Consider the following 21,119-nt stretch of genomic DNA (forward strand, 5'->3'; position numbering starts at 1 on the left):
TTATTTATTTATTATAGCAAATTACATGACAGCAACACCAGCAACAGAATCACGTGCATGTTTGTCATATCCATGTCATTCATCTTCAACATGTATTGATTTACCAAGTTCAACATTTGTCTGTATATGTCGTCCAAATTATACGGGTTTACTTTGTGATGAAGAAATCAACAAGAGAGAATATCAAGTTCCATCATTTGATGGTAAAAGTTATGTGAGAATGAATCGTCTAAAGGCATATCATAAATTTAGCATTGAAATTGAATTTAAAACATATGCTGAAAATGGTATTATACTTTATGATCAACAAAAAAATGATGGTAGTGGTGATTTTGTATCATTGGCTATTGTTAATGGGTAATTAGAAATTATATTTTCTATTTGATATATTTTAATGTCTGGTGTTATTATTAATTGAATTATTTTAATTTTTTAGATATGTACAATTTCGTTATAATCTTGGTAATGGACCAGTTATATTAACATCAAGTGAACGTGTTACAATGAAAAATTATCATCGTATTGTTGCTAAAAGATATCACAAAGATGGTGTATTAAAATTTAATGATGGTGATGATATTGCTGGACAAAGTCAGGGTATATTAAAATCACTTGATCTTAATTATGATACATTTATTGGTAATGTACCAACAAATTATAGTCAAGTTTATGATAATATTGGTACAAATAAAGGACTACTTGGTTGTATTAAACAACTTAAAATTAATCGTGGTAATATTGATCTTCATATTGGACATGATAAAGATGTTTTAGAAACATACAGAGTTAAAGAATGTCTTGATAATGCATGTGCTAATTTACCATGTCAAAATGGTGCAACATGTCAGCCAATATTTGATGAAGATTTATGTAATGGTAGAGAATGTCAAAATTTACATATTAAAAATGAAAAAAATAAACGTCGTGGTATTAATAATGAAGATGGTATTAATGTTGTTAAATGTAAAAATTCACATTGTAAAACAGTTGATAAAATAAGAAAACAAAAACGTTCGAAAAAACATTCTAAAAAACGTTGTACTTCTAATGATTGTGATTATGATTTAAATATTAATATTAATAATGATGATGATGATGATAATAATGATGATAAACATAATAATAATTATTCAATTGATAAAATAAATATACCAGAATATAAATGTATATGTCCACCACAATTTACTGGTTTAAATTGTGAAAATTCATTGGATCCATGTATTAATGAGCCATGTCAACATGGTGCAACATGTGATATATTACCACAAGGTGGTTATATTTGTAAATGTCCACCAGGACGTACTGGTGAACATTGTGAAATACTTGATTCTGAATTAACAGAATTTTTAATACCAGAATTAAGTGGTGATGGATTTATTGAATTACCATGTCTTGAAGGTATATCAAAAGCATTTACAATTGAAATATGGTTTTTAACAAAAACAACTGATGGTTTACTTTTATATAATGGACAAATGAACAATGGACGTGGTGATTTTATCAGTCTTAATTTAGTTCAAGGAACATTGGAATTTAGATTTAATCTTGGTAGTGGAATTGCCAATATAACATCACCAGATCTTGTCAGTTTAGATACTTGGCATTGTGCTAGGATCAGTAGACTTGGTAGGGAGGGTTTACTTCAACTTGATGATGGTACAATATCACGTGGATTTTCGGGAAATCCATTGACTGAACTCAATCTTGAAATGCCACTTTATGTTGGTGGAGTTAAGTAAGTTTAACAATCTTTTTTTTTCAGCTATATCATTTATATTTTTATTACATTTCATTATATATATCATTTTAATTATTTTTTTTATTTTTTTTTTGTAATAGACACTGGAGAGAAGTTCATCGACTTGCTGGTGCATGGACTGGTCTTTCAGGTGGTGTACAAAGACTCATGGTTAATGGTAAAACATATCAAAATCTTGCTGTTAATTTTACACAACATAATACTGAAATATATGATGGATTACCATGTCCAAGCAATGAAAATCCTTGTCACAATGGTGGTGTATGTTTACCATTATTAAACAGTTATCTTTGCAAGTGTGCTAGTAGTTACAATGGACTTCATTGTGAATTTTGTAAGTTTATTTAATCACTAACAACTAATATTTATATTTAAAAAATTTTTTGAATTATTAGATTTAATTATTTTTCATTTTTAGTCATGGGTTATGATGTTACTGGTGGAGAAATATCAGATAGACCAGTAAGATTTGACGGTGATAATTTTCTACAATTTAAACATCGCTATGGCAGAAGGTAAATTTAATTTAATTATTTTTTTTTTTTTTTCACTTTTTTTATAACAAAAAATTAACCATTTAATTTTTTTCAATTTATATTATAATTAAATTAGTAATACTAACACCACTTTTGGATATAACACAACTTCATTTGAATATTACGAAGATTCATATTCTGATTATGAATTTGAAGAAGATTTTGATTTTGAATATGATAATTATGATTATACCGAGTAAGTTTAATATTAAGCTTAATTATTATTAACAATATTTTACATGTTGGTATAATTTTTATAATAATTAAAATTGTTTATACAATATATTTATTTGTAAATATTATTTTGATAGACGTAAAGGACAAGAATCAAATAAATTTGAGCTTAGATTACGTACAACACATTCAGAGGGAATAATTGCCTGGATTGGACGAGGAAAAATTGAACATTTAGTGTTATCTCTTGATGAAGGCCATGTGGTACTTACATACAAGGGTCGAAATGATCAAGTTATCCTCAAAAGTAGAGTAAGTATACTTGATAAAAAAATATTTATTTGTGATTATTTTTAATTATTTTAATTTATCTTAATAGGAAAGAATTGACGATGGTAGATTTCATCATATCAAAGCAGCTAGACGACGAAAAGCAACAATTATACAAATTGATGATGAACAACCAAATAGGGTAGTTACTGATACAACACGTTTAACAACAAATGGTAAATTATTTATTGGAGGTAAACCTGGACATCGTGGTATAAGAGGGTGTGTTACGGATTTTATCATTGACAAACGACGGCTACCATTGGCAAGACGAAAAATTGAATTTTGTCACGACAACGATGTATGATAACAATCAATAAATCCTACAACATTTAAATCTAATTGGATAAGATAACGACAAACAAAAAAAAAAACAAGTCCGTTAAATTCAAAATAATAATTAATTTAATTTATATATATACAAAAAAAAATACTCATATAGATAAAAATGATCTCGTTGATCAATTGTGAAGCAACGAACATAAAAAAAATTAAAAAAAAATGTATTAAAGTGTGTTAGAAGGTGAAAAATAATTTTAAAAAAAATATAAAGTGCTACATTTTCATCGAAGGACAATAATAATATATTTTTAAGATTAAAAAAAAATAAAAATAATAAAATAATATAATTAATAAATAAACAATTGTGCAGCGTTAATATAAATATATAAATAATATAAATATAATAATTGACTATAGAAATTTAGCAATTATATAATTTTTTCTTTTTTTTCGAAAAAAGTAAAAAGAGTCAAATGAATAATACTGTCTTAGTTAAAATATTAATAATTAAAAAAATATATTGTACCAAGACTGACTAATATGGGGAAAAAAAAAAAAAAAAAAGAAATTGATTTAAAAGAAAAAAAAATTAAATAAATAAAATTGGTGTTATGTTTGAATGTACGGTAGAGAAATTTAAATTTATGTATTATTAGATAGATTATGTATTTTAATGGACTGTTGATTTATCAAAATAGATCATATTGTTTTAAAATTGTAGGTGCTTTTTATAAATATATCATTTATAAAAACCAAGGCATTTAAAAATAAGAAAGAAAAATAAATTAATAAAAATATTATCATTATTAAACACATATGAATATAAAAAATAATAATAAAAAAGTATAACATTCCATATAATGGATACCTCGAAAGATAAATAAATAATAAATAATTATCAAAGTTTAAATGGATAAATAATAAATAAATAATTGTAAAGACAGTGTGAATGTATGAGTCATAAAATAGTTTGTAAATAAACGTAAAAAATTCATTTATCAATTTAAATATAATATAACGTTAAATAATCAACATAATATTGTTAACTAACGACCTAATGGGCCTTTTAATCGTCATATCTTCACGGCTTAATTAAATTTATAAACAATTAATTTTTATTTCAACAAAATTGTTCTTCCCCCAGCACGAAATTAATTACTCACAAATAAATAATATCATAGTTTTTAAATTTTTTAATAATTTATTTTGTTTAATTATCCAGCAATGTTTAGTCTTAAGAATAATATACGTATATGAAGCGAAATTAAATATGTATGAGTCTATGAATATTTTATTTTAATTTTCTTTATTTTAGTAAATTTTATTTTTAATATAAAAAATGCAAACTGCGGTAGTTTATTGTAAAATATAATAAGCTAGTCGAGATATAAATTAACTTGTGTGTTATAAAAATATTTTTATTTTAATTATACAATAATATTGTCTATTGAAGAATAATAATAGGTCAAAAGACTCTACACGTAACTCCTGAGAAAAACAAAACAGTATTTCACAAATGAAAATAATAAAAAGCACAAAATAATGAATTTATCTTGCCTCAAAATGCAATCAACGTAGGTGACCTAATAAATAAGCTCCAAATAAAAAATAATTTTAAAAAAAATTGTTGTGGTCATACTGAGTTATCTAAGACAAAAAAAAAATTAAATTCTGCCTCAAATATTAACGAATTAAGCAATAAAAAAAAATCATTATATTATATTAATTTATAAAAAAAAAAAACAATTTTTAAAATAATAATTTAACAAAAATTGATAAAAAGCAATTCGACATATCTAATTTTTTTGTGAAAAAATGTATCAATTTTATAATATCCATGAAAAATTTTCCAGCACAATTTAACATATCGAAAAAAAAACAAAGATTAACATATCCTGAGGCGTTTAATAAATTTATTTAAAAAGTCATAAATAAATAAATAAATAAATGAAATATAACAGCTAAAATACGTTCGATAATTTTGAAAAATAAAATTAAACATTCAGAGGATACAAAACAAGTACAATTTACCCTTCCAATTAAGTTTAAAAAAAAATAATAAGAAAATTCCTAAAAAGATTATAGTAAACTGGATCAAGTTTTTAAAATCCTGTTTCGAGCTTTATTCGTAAATATAGGTTCAATTTGAATGATTAAATGCGCCATATGATTAAATACTCTTTTTTAAAAATGTCATCTTCGCGTGACAAATCCAATTTTACAAAAATTATAAAATACTGCCAAATTTATAAAACCGGCAAGAGAAAAAAAAATTATATTATTATAACTTATTGCAATAACTAAAAACCTAATTTTTATTAATTTTAATTAATTTTTATTTCACGCGAAGGTAAGCCTCAATTAATTTTTTACTTTAATACTGTCAATATACGTTTGACTGTTAAATTCTGAATATAAAAAAATGGATAATTAAATAATAAATTTAAAGCTAAAAAAGAAAAATTAAATTAAATAAAAAACTGGAGTTACATAACTGTGTAATAAAAAAAAAAAAAAAATGCGCATTGTAAAGTGACTGTATATAAATTAAATATATGAAATGAAAAAGAAAAATAATTTTTAGTTATAACATTTACCCTGAATTATCCTACAATTGGGAATTTTTGAGGAAATAATTTTTTTTAAGTTATATAAAGAGCCGATTATATAAAAATATTTACGGGAGGTGGTTAAGGAATAAATAAAGATAATGTTAGATTTTTTCCAAAATTTTCTACGCAATCGGTAAGGGGTAGATTGGGGTAGGTTCAGATATAAACTCATCTTTACTCATTCTTTTTTGAGAAATAATTTTTTTGAGTTAAATAAAGAGCCAATTATATGAAAATAATTACAAGAGAAGATTAAGGGATAAATGAAGATAATGGGAAAAAAAATAATTTCTTTAAAAATTCCATAATATCAGCTTCTAGTAAAAAATAAATAACACAATTAATTTTTTTTTGTTGTAAAAATTTATGGCCTTATCACATTGCACATAATTCATTCAATTTTTCTCAAAATATTTACAACTTAATCTTTTCAATCATACACATGCATTCAAACATTTTTTATAATTCAATTTATAAGCTTTTTTAAAATATATTATTATTTTTTTTGTTTAATTATTCAGTACTTTAAAAAAGTGGAGTGTCTTTCCTTGCATCTTCAATTTTTTGTTTAAGCGTTGTTCTTATTTCGTTGATTGGTTTTATTAAAAAAACTGGAACATTATCATCTCGTCTCTGAAATAAAATTAAATTTACAAAATATTAATATAAAATTTATTTATTATTGGATCAATAAATTATTTTTCCAATGAATTACCTGGAACAAGCATTCTCCTTCAAATGCAACATATCCCTGTTTCCTCGCTCTCAATAAAATTCCCACACATTTATCACTAATTGCAACGTAAATATTAAATAATTCACCAAAAAGAATTCCAGTTATTTGTGGATCATCCTTGCATGGTGTTCCATTTTGATAAATAACTTCACACATTTCTAATATTTCTCGTAACACGTGTGCTATTGCTTTTCGTCCTCGTATATCCGATTGAGATCCAGCAATTGGTCTTGATAAATTAATAAAAAATATTAAACAATAAAATAATATTTAAGATAAACTTAATTTCAAATGAATTAATAAATACCTTCCATATTCTTCCTTGGAGAATTTTGGTCTTTCTAAATTCATTCCACTTGTAAATGGATTTTTACTTTGAGTTGACACGTGATTATTTGCGTGTTGATTAAAATGAGCTACTTTATCACTCAATGATTCCTGTAAACACAAAAAAAATATAATCTCAATCAATAAATATTTTAATTCATAAAAAAAGAAAATAAACAAACTATAAAAAATTAAAATAAACTTTTATTTAAAAAATGAACTCTACCGAAAATTATTCTTAACAAAAAAATATTATACTAAAGACAAATAAATAAATAAAATAATATAAAAATATAAATTAGTTACTGTTTAATGAACCGACAAATGATGACTGCAAAAATTTTTCAAGGTGATAATTGATTGCATATAAAATTATAAAATAATATTATATATAAAAATTGACAAATCATAGCTCAATAAACACTTAAATTATTTACATATTAATAAGTCAAACAATTTGACTATTGGACAGTTTTAAAAAGTTAAGAACGTTGGACAATATCCAAAACACTAGCAGACTATAATTTGGCCCTGACCATAAATGAATCATGGCATCTTGACAATTTTTTTTTATCTTTTTGTACACTCATCTTGAACGTGATTATCACCTTATTTATTAAAAATAATTAAAACAAACTAATGAAAAAAAAAAAAAATATTTAAAATAATTTTATTTAATAACTAACATTTTTAAAATTATTAAATTTATATTTTTAAAATTATTAAATTTATATTTTTTAAATTATTGAATTTATATATTTTGAATAAATAATTATTAAACTTACAAACATAGCTGATGACATTTTTTTGTTTTTTGTTTCTTCCTTGCACACAATTAAAATACTAATTATTTTTTTCAAGTATAAAAATTAAATAACAAGCTTAATTAATTAATTAATTAATTTAATAATAAATTTATTTATTTATAAAAATTTAGATTAAAAAAAAAAAATTATTTATATTGATCGAGCTTGTACAGCGAGCGTTTTATGAATAAGATGTTTTGATGCCCAGCAGCTTTTTATAAGATGCTTGGTTGAGCCCCCACAAAAATACGTAAATCTTCATCAAGTTGTCTTTTTAATACAAAATTTTGCTAAATATTTTTCATCGTTGTCTGACGATTTTTTTTATTTTTTATTTTTTAAACTGCTAATTTTGAGCCAATCCACATGTCTTTGATTACTTGCCAAACCATTTGTGAATTATTATAAGGCGCATTTTACCGGAAATTGTTTTTCATTCCACTCGACAGGTATAATGGCGCTTAAAAATTAATACTATATTAATTATTAATTAATTTATATAAACATTAATTCAAAATTATTATTTCCATTCAATAATTACCAAAAAAATTCATGTATTTAAAAATTTTTTCAATTGAAGGTCAAGTGGTCAAGCAGTGGTTGAAAGAAGATTTTTTATATTTTTTTTTCAAGTAAATTTATGGGAGAGATAAAATTGAACTTGAAAAATTCCTTTGATTTTTTTTTTTATCTTTTTTTTGGCATGATGAACTATTTTCGAAATCACAATGCATATGTATAAAATTATGAATAAATATATTTCGAACACAAACATAGTTAACAGGTGTCAAAAAAAAAAAATAGAAAAACAAATTTTTTATTTGCAAAAAAAAGGACAATTGTTTTGTAATTTTTTTTCCAAATTTTGGATTAAAAAAATTGAGTTGTACGGCTTTAAATGGTATGACAAGAATGATGAAATAAATGATACATATTTCTATGTTTAGCAGGAAGTATAAAATTAGAAAATTTTTGCGTCGTTTATATAAAGTGAATGAAAAGCGACGTCATTGACGTAAAAACTATAGTACATTTTTGAGTATTAAAACGCATTCCTCGAGGATAAGTCATTCGCGGGATATCCGACAACAAAAATGTATTATTATTTTATGTTATTTTGCTCATTTTCTAAATTTATATTTATCAAAGAGTGATACATCATACAATGTACGTAGAGCAAAAATATCATTATGATTGTATGTTGATTGAATCAAAGAAAAAAATTAAAATTCATTATGTATTTTTCATTCTTAAAATAAATTTATGAATATTTGCAATTAAAAATTAGTGAACGTCAGTGATCCAAAAATACAGAGGGAAAATATGGTGATATTTTGTTGATATTATTTATTTTTAATTCGATATGAAAATTATTTTTAACTTTAGTTAGAGACATTTGAATTTTATGATGACTCTACTGTTGATAAAAATAATATATACAGTGTTATGGAATTTTTTCAAGGACAGTGTTGTTGTTTTGACATTTATCATTATAAATTTATAAAATATATATTTAACTGTCAAATTATAAATAAAATAATTGTGTTGGTTGTTTTTATTTTTTTTTTTATTGTTGAGAAAAAAACAATAATTATGCAATCGAGTAGAAAAAAAAAATAAGAAAATAGTTACGACAAGATAAAGAGTATATGAAATTTAAAAAAAAAATATTTTGAAATGATTTTACATGAAGGTAACCATGTAATAGCATTACAATTAAATAATTTTTATTTTAAAAAAATACTACTAATTAATTTTTTAACTTAATAGTAATTATCATTTATTTTTTTTTTAAATCAATTATTAAAATTTTACGTACAATTATAAATATCTAAATAGAATTATTATAAAAATATTTAAATAAAAATTAAATAAATTTTATTTAAACAATTGTTGTTTTATTTTGAAGAATTTAAAGAATTTCCTTGAGGGAATATAAGACCTCGTGAATGACGTTGACCTCTTCGATATTTTTAAAGTCGAGGAGAGTATTTCGAAGACGATAATTCTTTTTGAAAGATCAGGTCGACAAAGTAAATAAAAAAACTCAAATAAAATAAATCTTTTTTATATACTTTTTTTTTTTTTTTTTTCATCATTGTAATTATTTATTTGGTTTGACATTTAAATTTTTAAAATAATTATTTTTAAAATTTCATAACTGTAAATATATATTTCGATGTTTTTTTTCATTTTCTGCTCCACGTGTCGGCAAAATTAACAATCATTTATCAATAAAAATAACATTCGCATTCCAGTATCTTGTTTTAGATAAATATAATTTTATTATAAAATTTTTGATGATGATGATGGTGGGAAAATTTTAAATATTTCGAAAAGTGGCAATAGTCCAATGACTAATATTCTCACTCATTCATGCCAACTTTGTTCATGGATTGTTATTAAATTATATTTACATTATATATTTTTTTTTTTTAAACAATGCCATGGGCTCTACTAAAAACATTAATTTTCTAATAATAAATTTAATTTTTCTGTGTCTTTTTAATTTTTTAAACTATTATTTTTTAAATCCAACAATATTTTTCAAAAGCATATAAATAATTATTAATTTGTTTATTAAACACAGGTATTTATCCAACTGATTGTTTTTAAAAATTAATAAATAAATTAAAAGCACTCGCGTTGGCACTTGTTGGCTAATTTTAAAATTCAAATTTTGCTTTTCTGTTGGTAACTTATTTTGTGTGCAGTGGTAGATAAAACAGATTGTAACAAAAAAAATGGCAGCACACAAAATAATAATAAAAACAACTCAAATAAAAAAATAACGTTATTTTCCACGTGTTATTGGTCCAATTTGGTTATGTTGATTGTTGATTGCTGATGTGTTTGTTTATTATTAAATAAACTAATTCAACTTGATTAAACTTAAAAAATATATAAATCCAAAAATGACAGATAAAAATTAACATTATATTGTGAAAAAATAATTAATTAAATAGACTTGTTTACAAAATGAGTATAACCTGGCAATCAGTTGTTAGTACTGTCAAAAGCAGATTAAATAATAATCCATCAATTCATGATTTAACAAAAAATAAAAAAATAAAAAGAAGAACAAAATTATTAAATAGTCAACTACGTAATCAACAATATAATATCAAAAGTTATAAACAATTTGCTGAAATAAAAACATTTATTTTACGTTCAATATCAGATGATGAAAATACTGATGATGAAACTGATGATGAAGTTATTGATATCAGTGATGAGGATAAATTTAATGAAACATTACAAAAAAAATTAAATAATTCAGGTAAATCCATAGGCAGTAGTTACTCACTAAGAAAATCATCTTCAAAACATAAGCTGTATGATGAAAGTATTAAATCAGAAGTCAGTTCAAGTGATGAATCATCTGATCAAACTGAAGATGATAAAAAAACTAAAATAAATCAAAATAATCATGTAAAAAGTCCTAAAAAACAAATTGAAAAACAAAACAGTCCTAAAAAGATTGTTGAAGAATTATCAAAACAACAAGTCCTGGATGACGTTGAGAAAGAACAACAGAGTCAAAATTTATTTAGCCAAGATTTATTTAGTCAAAATTTATTGAGCCAAGATTTAGTTAGTCAAGATTTATTTTCTCAGGATCAAGTTAATGACCAAGATGATGTTGATGTTGATGATGAAATAAAATCTGAAGAAAACATTCATCTAGATTTACATTCAACTGACAATAATGATGTTATTAGTGATAAGCCATCAAATGATGAAGAAAAATTATCAACTAATAATAATGAAACAGCTGAAAATAAATTTAAAGATAATGAAGATTTTATGACAAGTGATGAACAAAAAATAGAACAAATGGAACTTGATAATTCTTTTGAAGTTGTTATGTCAAGTCAAGTACCAAAAGAATCAACAAAAATAAAAAAACCAGTCAACAATATTGTACCAGGTAAAAAAAGATGTCAAGATATCAAAAAAAATTTAAATAAACTATTAGACAGTGTTGATAGTAATAATTCTTCTGAATCAATTATTGAATTAAATAAAGAACCAACTGTTGATATTTCTCAGCCAACAATTTGTGGTTATTTAGGTCCAGTTAATGATAATAATATTGAAAACTCTGTGCCAAATCATCAAGTAACTCGTGAAAATACTGAGGATTTTATTTTGCCAATTGTTGTATCAGACGAATTGGTTAATGAAAATAAAATTCAAGAAAAAAATGAGAAATTAAATAATATACCAAATGATCCAGGTACTGATGATGATTCACATGATAATTTAAATAAAAATAACATTGTACCAGCAAAAAAATTAAATCCAAAAATTACAAGTGATCAAGTTATTGCATCAAAAATAAAAATAATTCGTAGTATAAAAATTAAATCACCAACAAAAATATTGCCTGAATTATCATCAGAAAATTCAGTTGATTATAGTGATAATTATCAAGATGAAGTTGAAATAATTGTACCAGAAAATGTTGGCTGGACTGATGAAGAAAAAGGAAATAAATTAATTGAAAATAATAATGTAGCTGTTGTTGATTTTGGAAATTCACAAGAATCTGTAACTATTAATGATTTAATTTCATCTGATGAAGATAATTTAGCTGATGAATTATCAGACAAAGAAGATCTTCATGAAGATCAACAAATAAATAAAACATTCATTGATATTTCTAATGATTTAATTGATGAGGAAAATAGTCAAACTACAAACACATTAGCTGCAAGAGTCACAAATAAATCAAATGATGATAATATTGATTTACATTGGGATGAACCAACAGATGATGTACACTTGGATCCATCAGACAATGAGTATTCAGAAGATTCAGATATCCAAGAGAACCATGTGACGGATGATGAAGTGTCTGATAATCCTGATGATTGTTTAGAAAATAATAATAATGAGACGATTAAAAAAATATCAATGAACTGTACAACAGAGTCTGATTCAATAAAATATATAATCAATCGTCTTGAACAACGTTCACAACGTGATAATAATTTTATCATGGAGCATAATTTATCAACTGATGATGAGACTAAACAATCGTCAAATAAATCACCAGAAAAATTCATAGCAAGACCGACAAATATCAGTGATTTTGCTGAATTAAATAATTTACAAGTTGAAGATTCAGAGGCGTCATGGCTGATTGATGAACTAACTGATGAATATGAAATTTGGAGCTTGGAAATTCCAAAGAGTATACTTGAAGAAAATTTAATTGGAAAAAAAATTAAATTAAAAAAAAAAAAATTAATCATTGGAGATGATCAATATAATATTCAAAGAAAAGAAATTAAATATTTACCAACAGTATTTAAGAGTCAATCAAAAAAGAAACCCTATAAAATTGGTAAAAAAAAATTTAGTTAACATTTTTATTATAATAATTGGGATATTTTTAATTTGAAATAAATGTTTTAATTAATTTTCAGGAATGATTGAGCCATATGGAAACATTGTAGTAACTGGTAAATATACCTCGATGAATGATGAAGTTGTTGATCAAGTTACTCAGCAAGAACAACCTGAAATATCACCACCAATTTTTAAAGAACCAGGTTTAATAAATACTAAAAAACGTAAGAAAAAATCTAAAAAAAATAATGAAAATATAGAATCAACTGATGATGGATTAACTGATGATTCAGAAGCGAATCAAACCGATGAAACAGCATCACCATTAAAGAAAAATAGAAAACGTAAAGCTAGTGTATTGTCTGATGATTTATCAGATAATTTAACAGACAGATATTCAAGTGATAACACAGACTCATCATTAACTAAAAAAAAGAAAAAAAAAAAAAAAAAATTAATATTAAATAATGAACAATAAACTAACGACAAATTTTTAAATTATTTTTTTTAAAAATGATAATTATTTTTTTTATTAACTAATTTTATATAATTCACAAATAAAATAACAATTATTCAAGTGAACAGTTTTTTTTTAATGTTAATACAATTTTACTTGATAACTTTAATAACTTTTAATAACAATTTAAATATTTATCAACTTTTAAATAATTTAATTATCAACTTATAATTGTAGATTAATTTTAAAAAATATCAAGAACAAGAAAAGGTGATGATTTTTCTAAATAACATAAATAATCATATTCATCATCATCTAAATCTTCAAAAATACAACATCTAAGTTTGACATTATTAGTACGATTTTTAGTAACATTTGCAGCATGTTGGTAGATCTGCATTGTTACTGATGTTTTAGTTGTATCAAGTTCTTCAAGTTCTGGTGAATGGTCTAATATTTTTTTAATTGATTTATCAGTTATTCCTTTGATATGTCCAACAATTAATCTTTTTAAATTTTTAAATTTTCCAATTGATTCATCAGTTATAACACATGGTATTCGAAATAATTTACCAACAGGGTAAATAGCCAATGAGTTTAAATATTTTAATTTTGTTAATTCAATAATACCAGCATCAGTTAAACCAAATGTATTATCAATAGTTAAACCTTTTAATTTTTTACATCCATTTGCAAGATTTATCAAAAATTCATCATCAATCTCGTCACAATCACTCTCAAAGTATTCAAGATTATCAATGTTACATATTAAATCCATTGAGCGTGGTTCAATTAGGGTTGAACAATTTAAATCAAGTTTTTTTAATGTTTTTAATTGACTGATGACAATCATGTCATTCATGCTGAGTTTGAACATCATCATTTTGAGAGTTTTCAAGTTATTTAAATTTTCCAAAACCTTTAAAACAAACAAAACAAATTGTTGAAAAGAAAAACAGTATTAAATTTTATTAAAAAAATTAATTGGGCTTTACCAGAGCTAAACTTCCTGGTGGAGCTTGAAATGCATTATGAATGTTAAATGATAAAGACAACCGAAGTTCTGTTAAACTATCAGGTAAATTTTTAACTGCCTCCATAAAATTATCAAGTTTAAGTTGACCATTGCTCAATTCATTTCCAATAGATAAATAATTCAATTGTTTTAAGCTTGTAAATACTTGAGTTAATTTATCATCATTAAATCTGATATATGGTAAATGCAAGTATTTTAAATTTGGACAGTGTTCCTTTATTATTTTCAATATTTCAGTGTCACATTCAAATGGTACTGATAAACTTTCAAGATTGACACCACACAAATGTGTTAATGTATAAACATGTGCAAGAAATTTTTTATATATGAATTGCATATTTTTAAAAACAATTGATGTTGCGTAGAAAAAATCAAGTTTTTTAATATTAAAAATACCTGGTTTATTTGTACCATCCCAATTTTCACAAACTAAAAAATAGAAAAAAATTTAATTAATAAAATTATCAATTATAAAATTTGGTTTTAACTTACTTTGTTTGAGTTCATTTTTTTGTTGGAGTGATTTTTGATGAGCTATTATTAAATTTATCATTTTTTTATCAAACTTTGATACAAGTTGTGAATTATTTGTTGAAGTTTCATCAATATCTTCAAGCATTTCAATATTATTTTCTGGACAACCAGGTTTTGAAACATCTATTGCCATAATAATTGTAAAATAATTTACTGTTAAAGTATTAAATTCAATTAAATAAATGTAATTTTTGATTAAAATTAATTATCAATAATGCTATTTAAAGCTAATATATTTTAGAAAATTAAAGACTCAAGTGATGATGCTTTTATATTTTACTTAAAACAAATGAAAAAAAAAAAAAACAAAACAAGCGAGACAAATGGACAAAACAAACATTAAAATAATTATAAAATTTTTTCTAAATGTTTATTATTGTTTTTTTAATTATTGTTCATATAAATAATTTTAAAAATAAATTATATAATGTTTTTTAGAATAAATTATATCATTTTTTATAACCCGATCTGGTTTTAGCGGTAATGATTTATGTTTTTTCGTGGTTTTTTCGTGGTTTTTTCGTGGTAATGATTTATGTTTTTTCGTGGTTTTTTCGTGGTAATGACTGATGTTTTCTCGTGGTTTTTTCGTGATAATTAATGATGTTTTCTCGCGGTAATGACATATAAGTTTCGTGGTAATAATAATAACAGTAAATAACTAAATGTTACTAGATTTTTAAAATGGCGTAAATGGTGGTGTAAATTGGTGTTCATGTATATCAGTATATGTGCATATATATGTATCAATGTATGTATGCATGTGTGTGTTTATGCATTTTTATTTTATTTAATTATTGACAACAAAATCAAGAATAAAAGATGTCAATATTAATAAACTAATATTAACAAAAAATTAATTGTTATTGTTTTATTATTAACAGATATCCTTACTTTAATTTTAATTAGACATTAGATATTTTAATGGATAGTATTTTTTATTCATATTTTTATATTGTAATGTTATTACAAATGTTTGCAACCATTGTTAAAATTATTAATATAATTAAATACGATGAATGAAAGTTATATGAGTACACGGTTACTGGCACCACCATAAGTTAAATATTATTGTTATTGTTGACAATCAATACAAAACCACACATCAATATTGTCATTTATTTCTATACATTCAGTATGAAACCAAAACAAACAACTGTCACAACATATTGATTCTTCTGATTGTCCATCTATTAAATTATTTTGACATTGATAACACGTAAATATTTGTGCTTTTATTTTTTTATTGACCAAGTTAGCGAACTTTTAAATGCATCTTTTTCAAAATATTGTTGAATTATTTCTAATTGTACCAATTGGTCATGGAAGCAATCAGGTATTGATGAATATTCTTTTGGTAAATCATTGACAGTGACTTTATAATTACTAACAAAGATTTTTTGAAGTATTGTTTCACCAAAAACTGATTTCAATAGCATTGCCTGTTTTTCTGTTTTTTTTTTTTCATCAAACTTCAATGTTCTATTAATAACAAGGTTTTTTTTTTTATTTTTTGATCCAGCTGGTCGACCTTTCATCTTTCGGTCATTTGTTACAATCATTGCTGCAGCACTCGATGTTGGTTTTATAATTGGTTCATCATTTAGTCCTATTTCAAAACGTTTGACAGTATTTCTTGATCTTTTATCTAGAATAACATTATCAGATTTATTTTTTATTTTTTCTAGATCAATATCAACATCATTTTGTTTTTCTTTTTTATTCTTTTTTGACATTTGTATTTTCTTCAATTGATCATTCAAGCTTTGAATGGCTTCCAGTATTTTACGTTCATCAGCATCTTCTTCTTCATCATCAGCATCTTTTTCTCCTTCTTCATCAGCATCTTCTTCTTCTTCTTGTTCATCTTCATGAGTATCATCTTTTTGTTTATCTTCATGAACATCATTATAACCATCATCGACATCTTCATCAGCATCTCCACCAACATCTTCATCAATATCATTATTTGTTTTAACATATTCACCATCATCAGTTACATTGTCATTTTCAATTTCTGATACCTCAGCTAACATTCTTGTAAAATTTAAGTTGTCAGATTCAGCTGTATCACGAAAAGTTGAATTGAAAACATCATTGTGACTCGAAGTATCTGGTGACCAATGTTCAGGATTTGTCATTTCGAGATCTGGAAATTGGAATATTGTTATCAAAATTATTTATATTAATTATTATTAAAAAAATGATTATATTTTCTTTTATTCTATGCATAGAATAAAAGAAAATAATCACGCTTAATTATTCAATGATAATTATTATTAAATCAAAATTTAATTACCACTCTCAGTTGAAGCTCTGCAAGTGTGATGTAAATCATATGACCTTAGCTCCAACATTTTACCACTTTTTGATGGTAAGATTTTCATATGAGCTGGACAGTTTATTTTTGCAGTTCTAATAAAAAAATCAAATTTATAATACACATTAAATTCAATGACTGGTTTATATAAACACTTACGTTTTAGATATTTGACGTTGTCCATTTTTTAAACGTGGTATATATTTTCCACCTTTAGTACAAGTAACTATTAACGAGGACCAATAAAGATCTTCTTTGATTTTATATTTTCTTTTCTTTTGAACATTTTCTGTTATAAGTTTTGATGTTCCAGTAGAATATGTATACCGTCCACGTCGTTCTCGTCTCTTGATAAAATTTTCAACACTTTTTTTACTTGTAAATACCCGGATAGGTTGATTAACTTCCATCTTTAAAAAACACATTAAATGAGTTTTATTTATTTAAATTTCGTCATTAATTGATTCAAGAATTAATAACTATCTGATTGTTATAATGAATTTAATAATGCAATTCAATTTTTTTAGGTAAATTCAGTACATCTTTAAGTTGTACAGAATAAAGATAAATTATTGAGTTAATTACTTAATTACTTAATTAATTATTTAATAATAATATTGATCATAATTATAACAAAAGTACAATAAATATAATAATAAATTATAAATATAATTAATAATTATTATTTTAGAAAAATTTTTAGTAAAAAATGTGACTTGCCTTGTCCTCGTGTTTCTTTTTTTTTTTTTTATTCTGATTACACTATGTATATACGTGTTAAACGCTCTGAGGCGAATAAATAAATGGCATATAATTCTTGAAACGCAAATAAAAAAAAAAAAACAAAAGAAAGTTGGTAAAAAAGGAATTTAATTATTCTCCAAAAATGCAAAACCGTTTGCACCAAATAAAAAAAAGCAATCGGTCGTATGTTTTTTGTTTTCTTAGTATATACATGTATATATGTATATTTATTTTATACATGAAAATTCAAAGTGAATTTGTTTTGTTGCTGAATTGTTAATTGTTCATATTAGTGTTGTAAATAATGTCATTGTGAGTATAAAAATTGAATAAATAATATTTATTAAATTATCACAATAAGAAATTAATAAATTATTAATTTTTTAAATTTTTCCACATCTAGATGATGAACCAACCATCAATATTTTATATTGGAAAAAAATATTCAGAATATAATCAATTTTTAATAGATAAAAAATTGTATGAAGCTGAGGAAAAAGTAGATTTTGTTACAGGTCATTCTAGTAAATTTAGTGATAATAAATTAATTTATGAACGCATAACATTTAATTGTATATATGGACCCACAAGAGATAGTGTTGCAACTGGAAAGCGAGGTGAAGCTAAGTATGTGTTTTTTGTTTATCTTGTTCTTTTGACTTAATCTAATTTTTTCAAGTGATTTATTAATCGTCATGTGTAATTTAAAAATATTTTAATATTCAAGGACTTGTAAACGAAATTGTAAAGCTCGTATTAAGCTGAATGTAAATGACACAAAGGATTTTTTGATTATCACCCAGTTGGATGAGAAACATGAAAATCATGAGGGCATGGAGGTATATATTATTTATATATTTATTTATTTTTATATTTTTATTATTATGTTAATTTATTAATAGAATACAATGAAATTATACAGGTCATTAGATCAACTCTTCCAAAAAATCGTGGATTGAAAGATAGAATTGCTCAGCAAGAAGCTGCCAAATATTTACAAATGAAATGTCCTAAACAAGAAATATTATTAAAAATGCAGTTAAAAACTGGAAAAAGAATTGAGATGGCAGATATCCATAATTTGGAACAAAAATTAAAAGATCCAAATGACGATTATTTTCCAAAATGCTTGGACTTTCTTCAAGAAGAAAAACGTAATTCTCTTATTATTTATATTTTTTTAAAAAGTATATAACATGCTTTTTTTATATATATATATATATATTGCTTTTTTATTTATATATATTGATTAAAAATATTGAAGATAGATAGACTAAAAAGCCCAAAATAAATAGCTCATCAATTTGAAATTTTATCTTAATTAATAAATTAATTAATAATTAATAAATATTCAAATTAATAAGAGTGAAGCTGCTAATACTGTGAATCATTAATAATTAAATTAATAGTATAATTTGCAAGTACATGTACATATTTTACATGAATATTTTGATGATTAGTTATTGTATATTGTTCAAGTCTTCATGTTGATTTTTTTTTCATTGTTTTAAATGGTGATCCTAATTATTTATCAAAAATAAATCATAGCAGTACAACTGCTTTTTAATTAGTTTGATGTATTAAAATAATATTTGAAGGTAATAATGAAATAATTATTTGATACAGGTGCAAATGTATCAACTTTGGAACGTGATGGTGAATTCCAAGCCATGTATTTTGATACTGAAACCATGCGTGGTGACATGAATAGTTCACCTGAAATGGTGTTAACAGATGGTACATATAAATTATTTAGAAGAAAATTTGTTCTGCAGCTTTTTATAGTTGAAAATAAATATGGTTTTACTTAAATAGTTAGCATTTTGGTACTTGCCGATGAAACACGAGTTACATTAAAATGGTTATTTAATTCTTTCAATCAAAGTCATGGCGATGTAGTGTGTAATCAAATTGAAAGTCTTATGACAGATAAAGATTTAATTGCACGAAGTGTTATCAATGAAATTTTTCCTCATGCAAGAACACTTCTATGTAAATTTCATACAAAAAAAACATTTCAGCTGAATGTTACAGTGAAAAATATGGGTATATCATGTGCTGAAGTTGACTTTTATTTAGATTTAATGTTTCGAATGTGTGATAGTCCATCTGAAGCCAGATACAATAAATTATTTGAAAAATTTTATACAAATGCACATGAGCATCCCAAATTACTCAATTATTTTGTAAATAATTGGCATGATAATAGAAATGAATGGACAACCTTTGGAATGAATCAAACTATTAATTTTGATAATTTAACCAACAATCGATCGGAATCAAATAATTGTCAATTAAAACGTTGGTTAACACCTAATGATACTTTGACAAATGCTCTAAAAAATTTATTCAAATGGCTTGAAAATCGTAAGGAAAATCAATTAAAAAAAACAGCCAAAACATTATACAAAACCAACACAAAACAAATCTCGAGTGATCCTGAAATTTTGAAATATCATCCACATCTTTCTACGTGTGCGTTTGAAAAAGTACAAATTGATCTTGAAAATTACCATCTTAAAAAATTAGTAATCATAAATCATTTATTTAAAGAATGTAAAATCAAAAAGGTCATGAAGGTGAAATATATTTTTTTTGGTAAGTTTCTCCTAATACTTCTCCATGCTTTGAGTGAGTAGCTAGTTTACTTATTTGTAAACATATATTATCAGTGCAAAATGCCTTCAATTAACCACTATTTACCATTAAACATTGTACACGTTGCTGTCAATCATCACCTGTTTAAATTATGCAGGAAGGTAATAATTCTGATGATATTATACAACTTGATGTAAAAAATGCACCAGCGGTTCAAGAAATGGATGATGATGAAAAAGAATCTGAGGTTGAATGGATATTTAAACAAATATATTATTTAATATATAATTGTTGTCCAGAAAAATTTTATGAAAGATGTAACATTCTAAAATGTCTTGATCATAATGATTTTAATGTTGATAATTATGTGAAATTAAATGACAAACTCAATGGTACAGAAAAGAAAAAAATTCTTGATTCATTGATTGATGATTTAAAAAAAAAAATATTGTGTTTAAAAGGATTTGAATTTGAGATTCAAATTAAAAAAATTAAAAAAATTGAAGCAGC

The 21,119-nt window shown here is 23.8% G+C and overlaps 7 protein-coding genes across 10 annotated transcripts in view; 4 read left to right on the top strand and 3 right to left on the bottom strand.

The window, feature by feature from the left end:
* LOC122858881 (agrin-like) overlaps positions 1-3,220 on the top strand; it is a 159,315-nt gene extending 156,095 nt beyond the window's left edge. For 3 of the 4 annotated variants that reach the window (XM_044162098.1, XM_044162094.1, XM_044162097.1), the window contains 7 exons: positions 18-357; positions 437-1,735; positions 1,840-2,093; positions 2,178-2,274; positions 2,372-2,491; positions 2,607-2,781; positions 2,849-3,220. In XM_044162098.1, coding sequence (XP_044018033.1) covers positions 18-357; positions 437-1,735; positions 1,840-2,093; positions 2,178-2,274; positions 2,372-2,491; positions 2,607-2,781; positions 2,849-3,106 — 2,543 coding nt within the window. In that variant the 3' untranslated portion in view covers positions 3,107-3,220. The remainder of the gene's footprint in view (positions 1-17; positions 358-436; positions 1,736-1,839; positions 2,094-2,177; positions 2,275-2,371; positions 2,492-2,606; positions 2,782-2,848) is intronic. The other variant, XM_044162095.1, reaches the window with a different exon arrangement.
* Positions 3,221-6,033: 2,813 nt separating this feature from the next.
* LOC122858882 (actin-binding Rho-activating protein-like) lies at positions 6,034-7,760 on the bottom strand. The gene is made up of 4 exons (XM_044162099.1): positions 7,542-7,760; positions 6,737-6,867; positions 6,409-6,658; positions 6,034-6,326 (listed from the first exon to the last, which is right to left on the bottom strand). Exons 1-4 carry the CDS (start codon positions 7,557-7,559, stop codon positions 6,219-6,221), a joined length of 507 nt encoding a protein of 168 aa, XP_044018034.1. The 5' UTR covers positions 7,560-7,760; the 3' UTR covers positions 6,034-6,218.
* A 2,676-nt stretch (positions 7,761-10,436) lies between these two features.
* LOC122859687 (uncharacterized protein MAL13P1.304-like) lies at positions 10,437-13,359 on the top strand (the record flags this gene model as incomplete). The annotated part of the gene is made up of 2 exons (XM_044163372.1): positions 10,437-12,915; positions 12,998-13,359. Coding segments are annotated over exons 1-2 (2,736 nt in total), but the record flags the coding sequence as incomplete, so codon positions are not given.
* Positions 13,360-13,421: 62 nt separating this feature from the next.
* Positions 13,422-15,206, bottom strand: LOC122858883. Its single transcript, XM_044162100.1, has 3 exons — positions 14,906-15,206; positions 14,373-14,842; positions 13,422-14,296 (listed from the first exon to the last, which is right to left on the bottom strand). The coding sequence occupies exons 1-3, from the start codon at positions 15,078-15,080 to the stop codon at positions 13,622-13,624; spliced, it is 1,320 nt and encodes a 439-aa protein (XP_044018035.1). The 5' UTR covers positions 15,081-15,206; the 3' UTR covers positions 13,422-13,621.
* Positions 15,207-15,866: 660 nt separating this feature from the next.
* On the bottom strand, positions 15,867-17,717 carry LOC122858884 (high mobility group B protein 7-like). The gene is made up of 3 exons (XM_044162102.1): positions 17,427-17,717; positions 17,247-17,362; positions 15,867-17,096 (listed from the first exon to the last, which is right to left on the bottom strand). Exons 1-3 carry the CDS (start codon positions 17,690-17,692, stop codon positions 16,183-16,185), a joined length of 1,296 nt encoding a protein of 431 aa, XP_044018037.1. The 5' UTR covers positions 17,693-17,717; the 3' UTR covers positions 15,867-16,182.
* A 700-nt stretch (positions 17,718-18,417) lies between these two features.
* On the top strand, positions 18,418-19,822 carry LOC122859688. The gene is made up of 4 exons (XM_044163373.1): positions 18,418-18,638; positions 18,739-18,850; positions 18,934-19,165; positions 19,638-19,822. The coding sequence occupies exons 1-4, from the start codon at positions 18,418-18,420 to the stop codon at positions 19,820-19,822; spliced, it is 750 nt and encodes a 249-aa protein (XP_044019308.1).
* Positions 19,823-19,933: 111 nt separating this feature from the next.
* On the top strand, positions 19,934-20,938 carry LOC122859689 (protein FAR1-RELATED SEQUENCE 5-like). Its single transcript, XM_044163374.1, has 3 exons — positions 19,934-20,590; positions 20,767-20,856; positions 20,909-20,938. The coding sequence occupies exons 1-3, from the start codon at positions 19,934-19,936 to the stop codon at positions 20,936-20,938; spliced, it is 777 nt and encodes a 258-aa protein (XP_044019309.1).
* Positions 20,939-21,119: the final 181 nt, after the last annotated feature.

Source organism: Aphidius gifuensis, linkage group LG6 (genome assembly GCF_014905175.1).
Source record: "Aphidius gifuensis isolate YNYX2018 linkage group LG6, ASM1490517v1, whole genome shotgun sequence".
NCBI classification, from domain to species: Eukaryota; Metazoa; Arthropoda; class Insecta; order Hymenoptera; family Braconidae; genus Aphidius; species Aphidius gifuensis.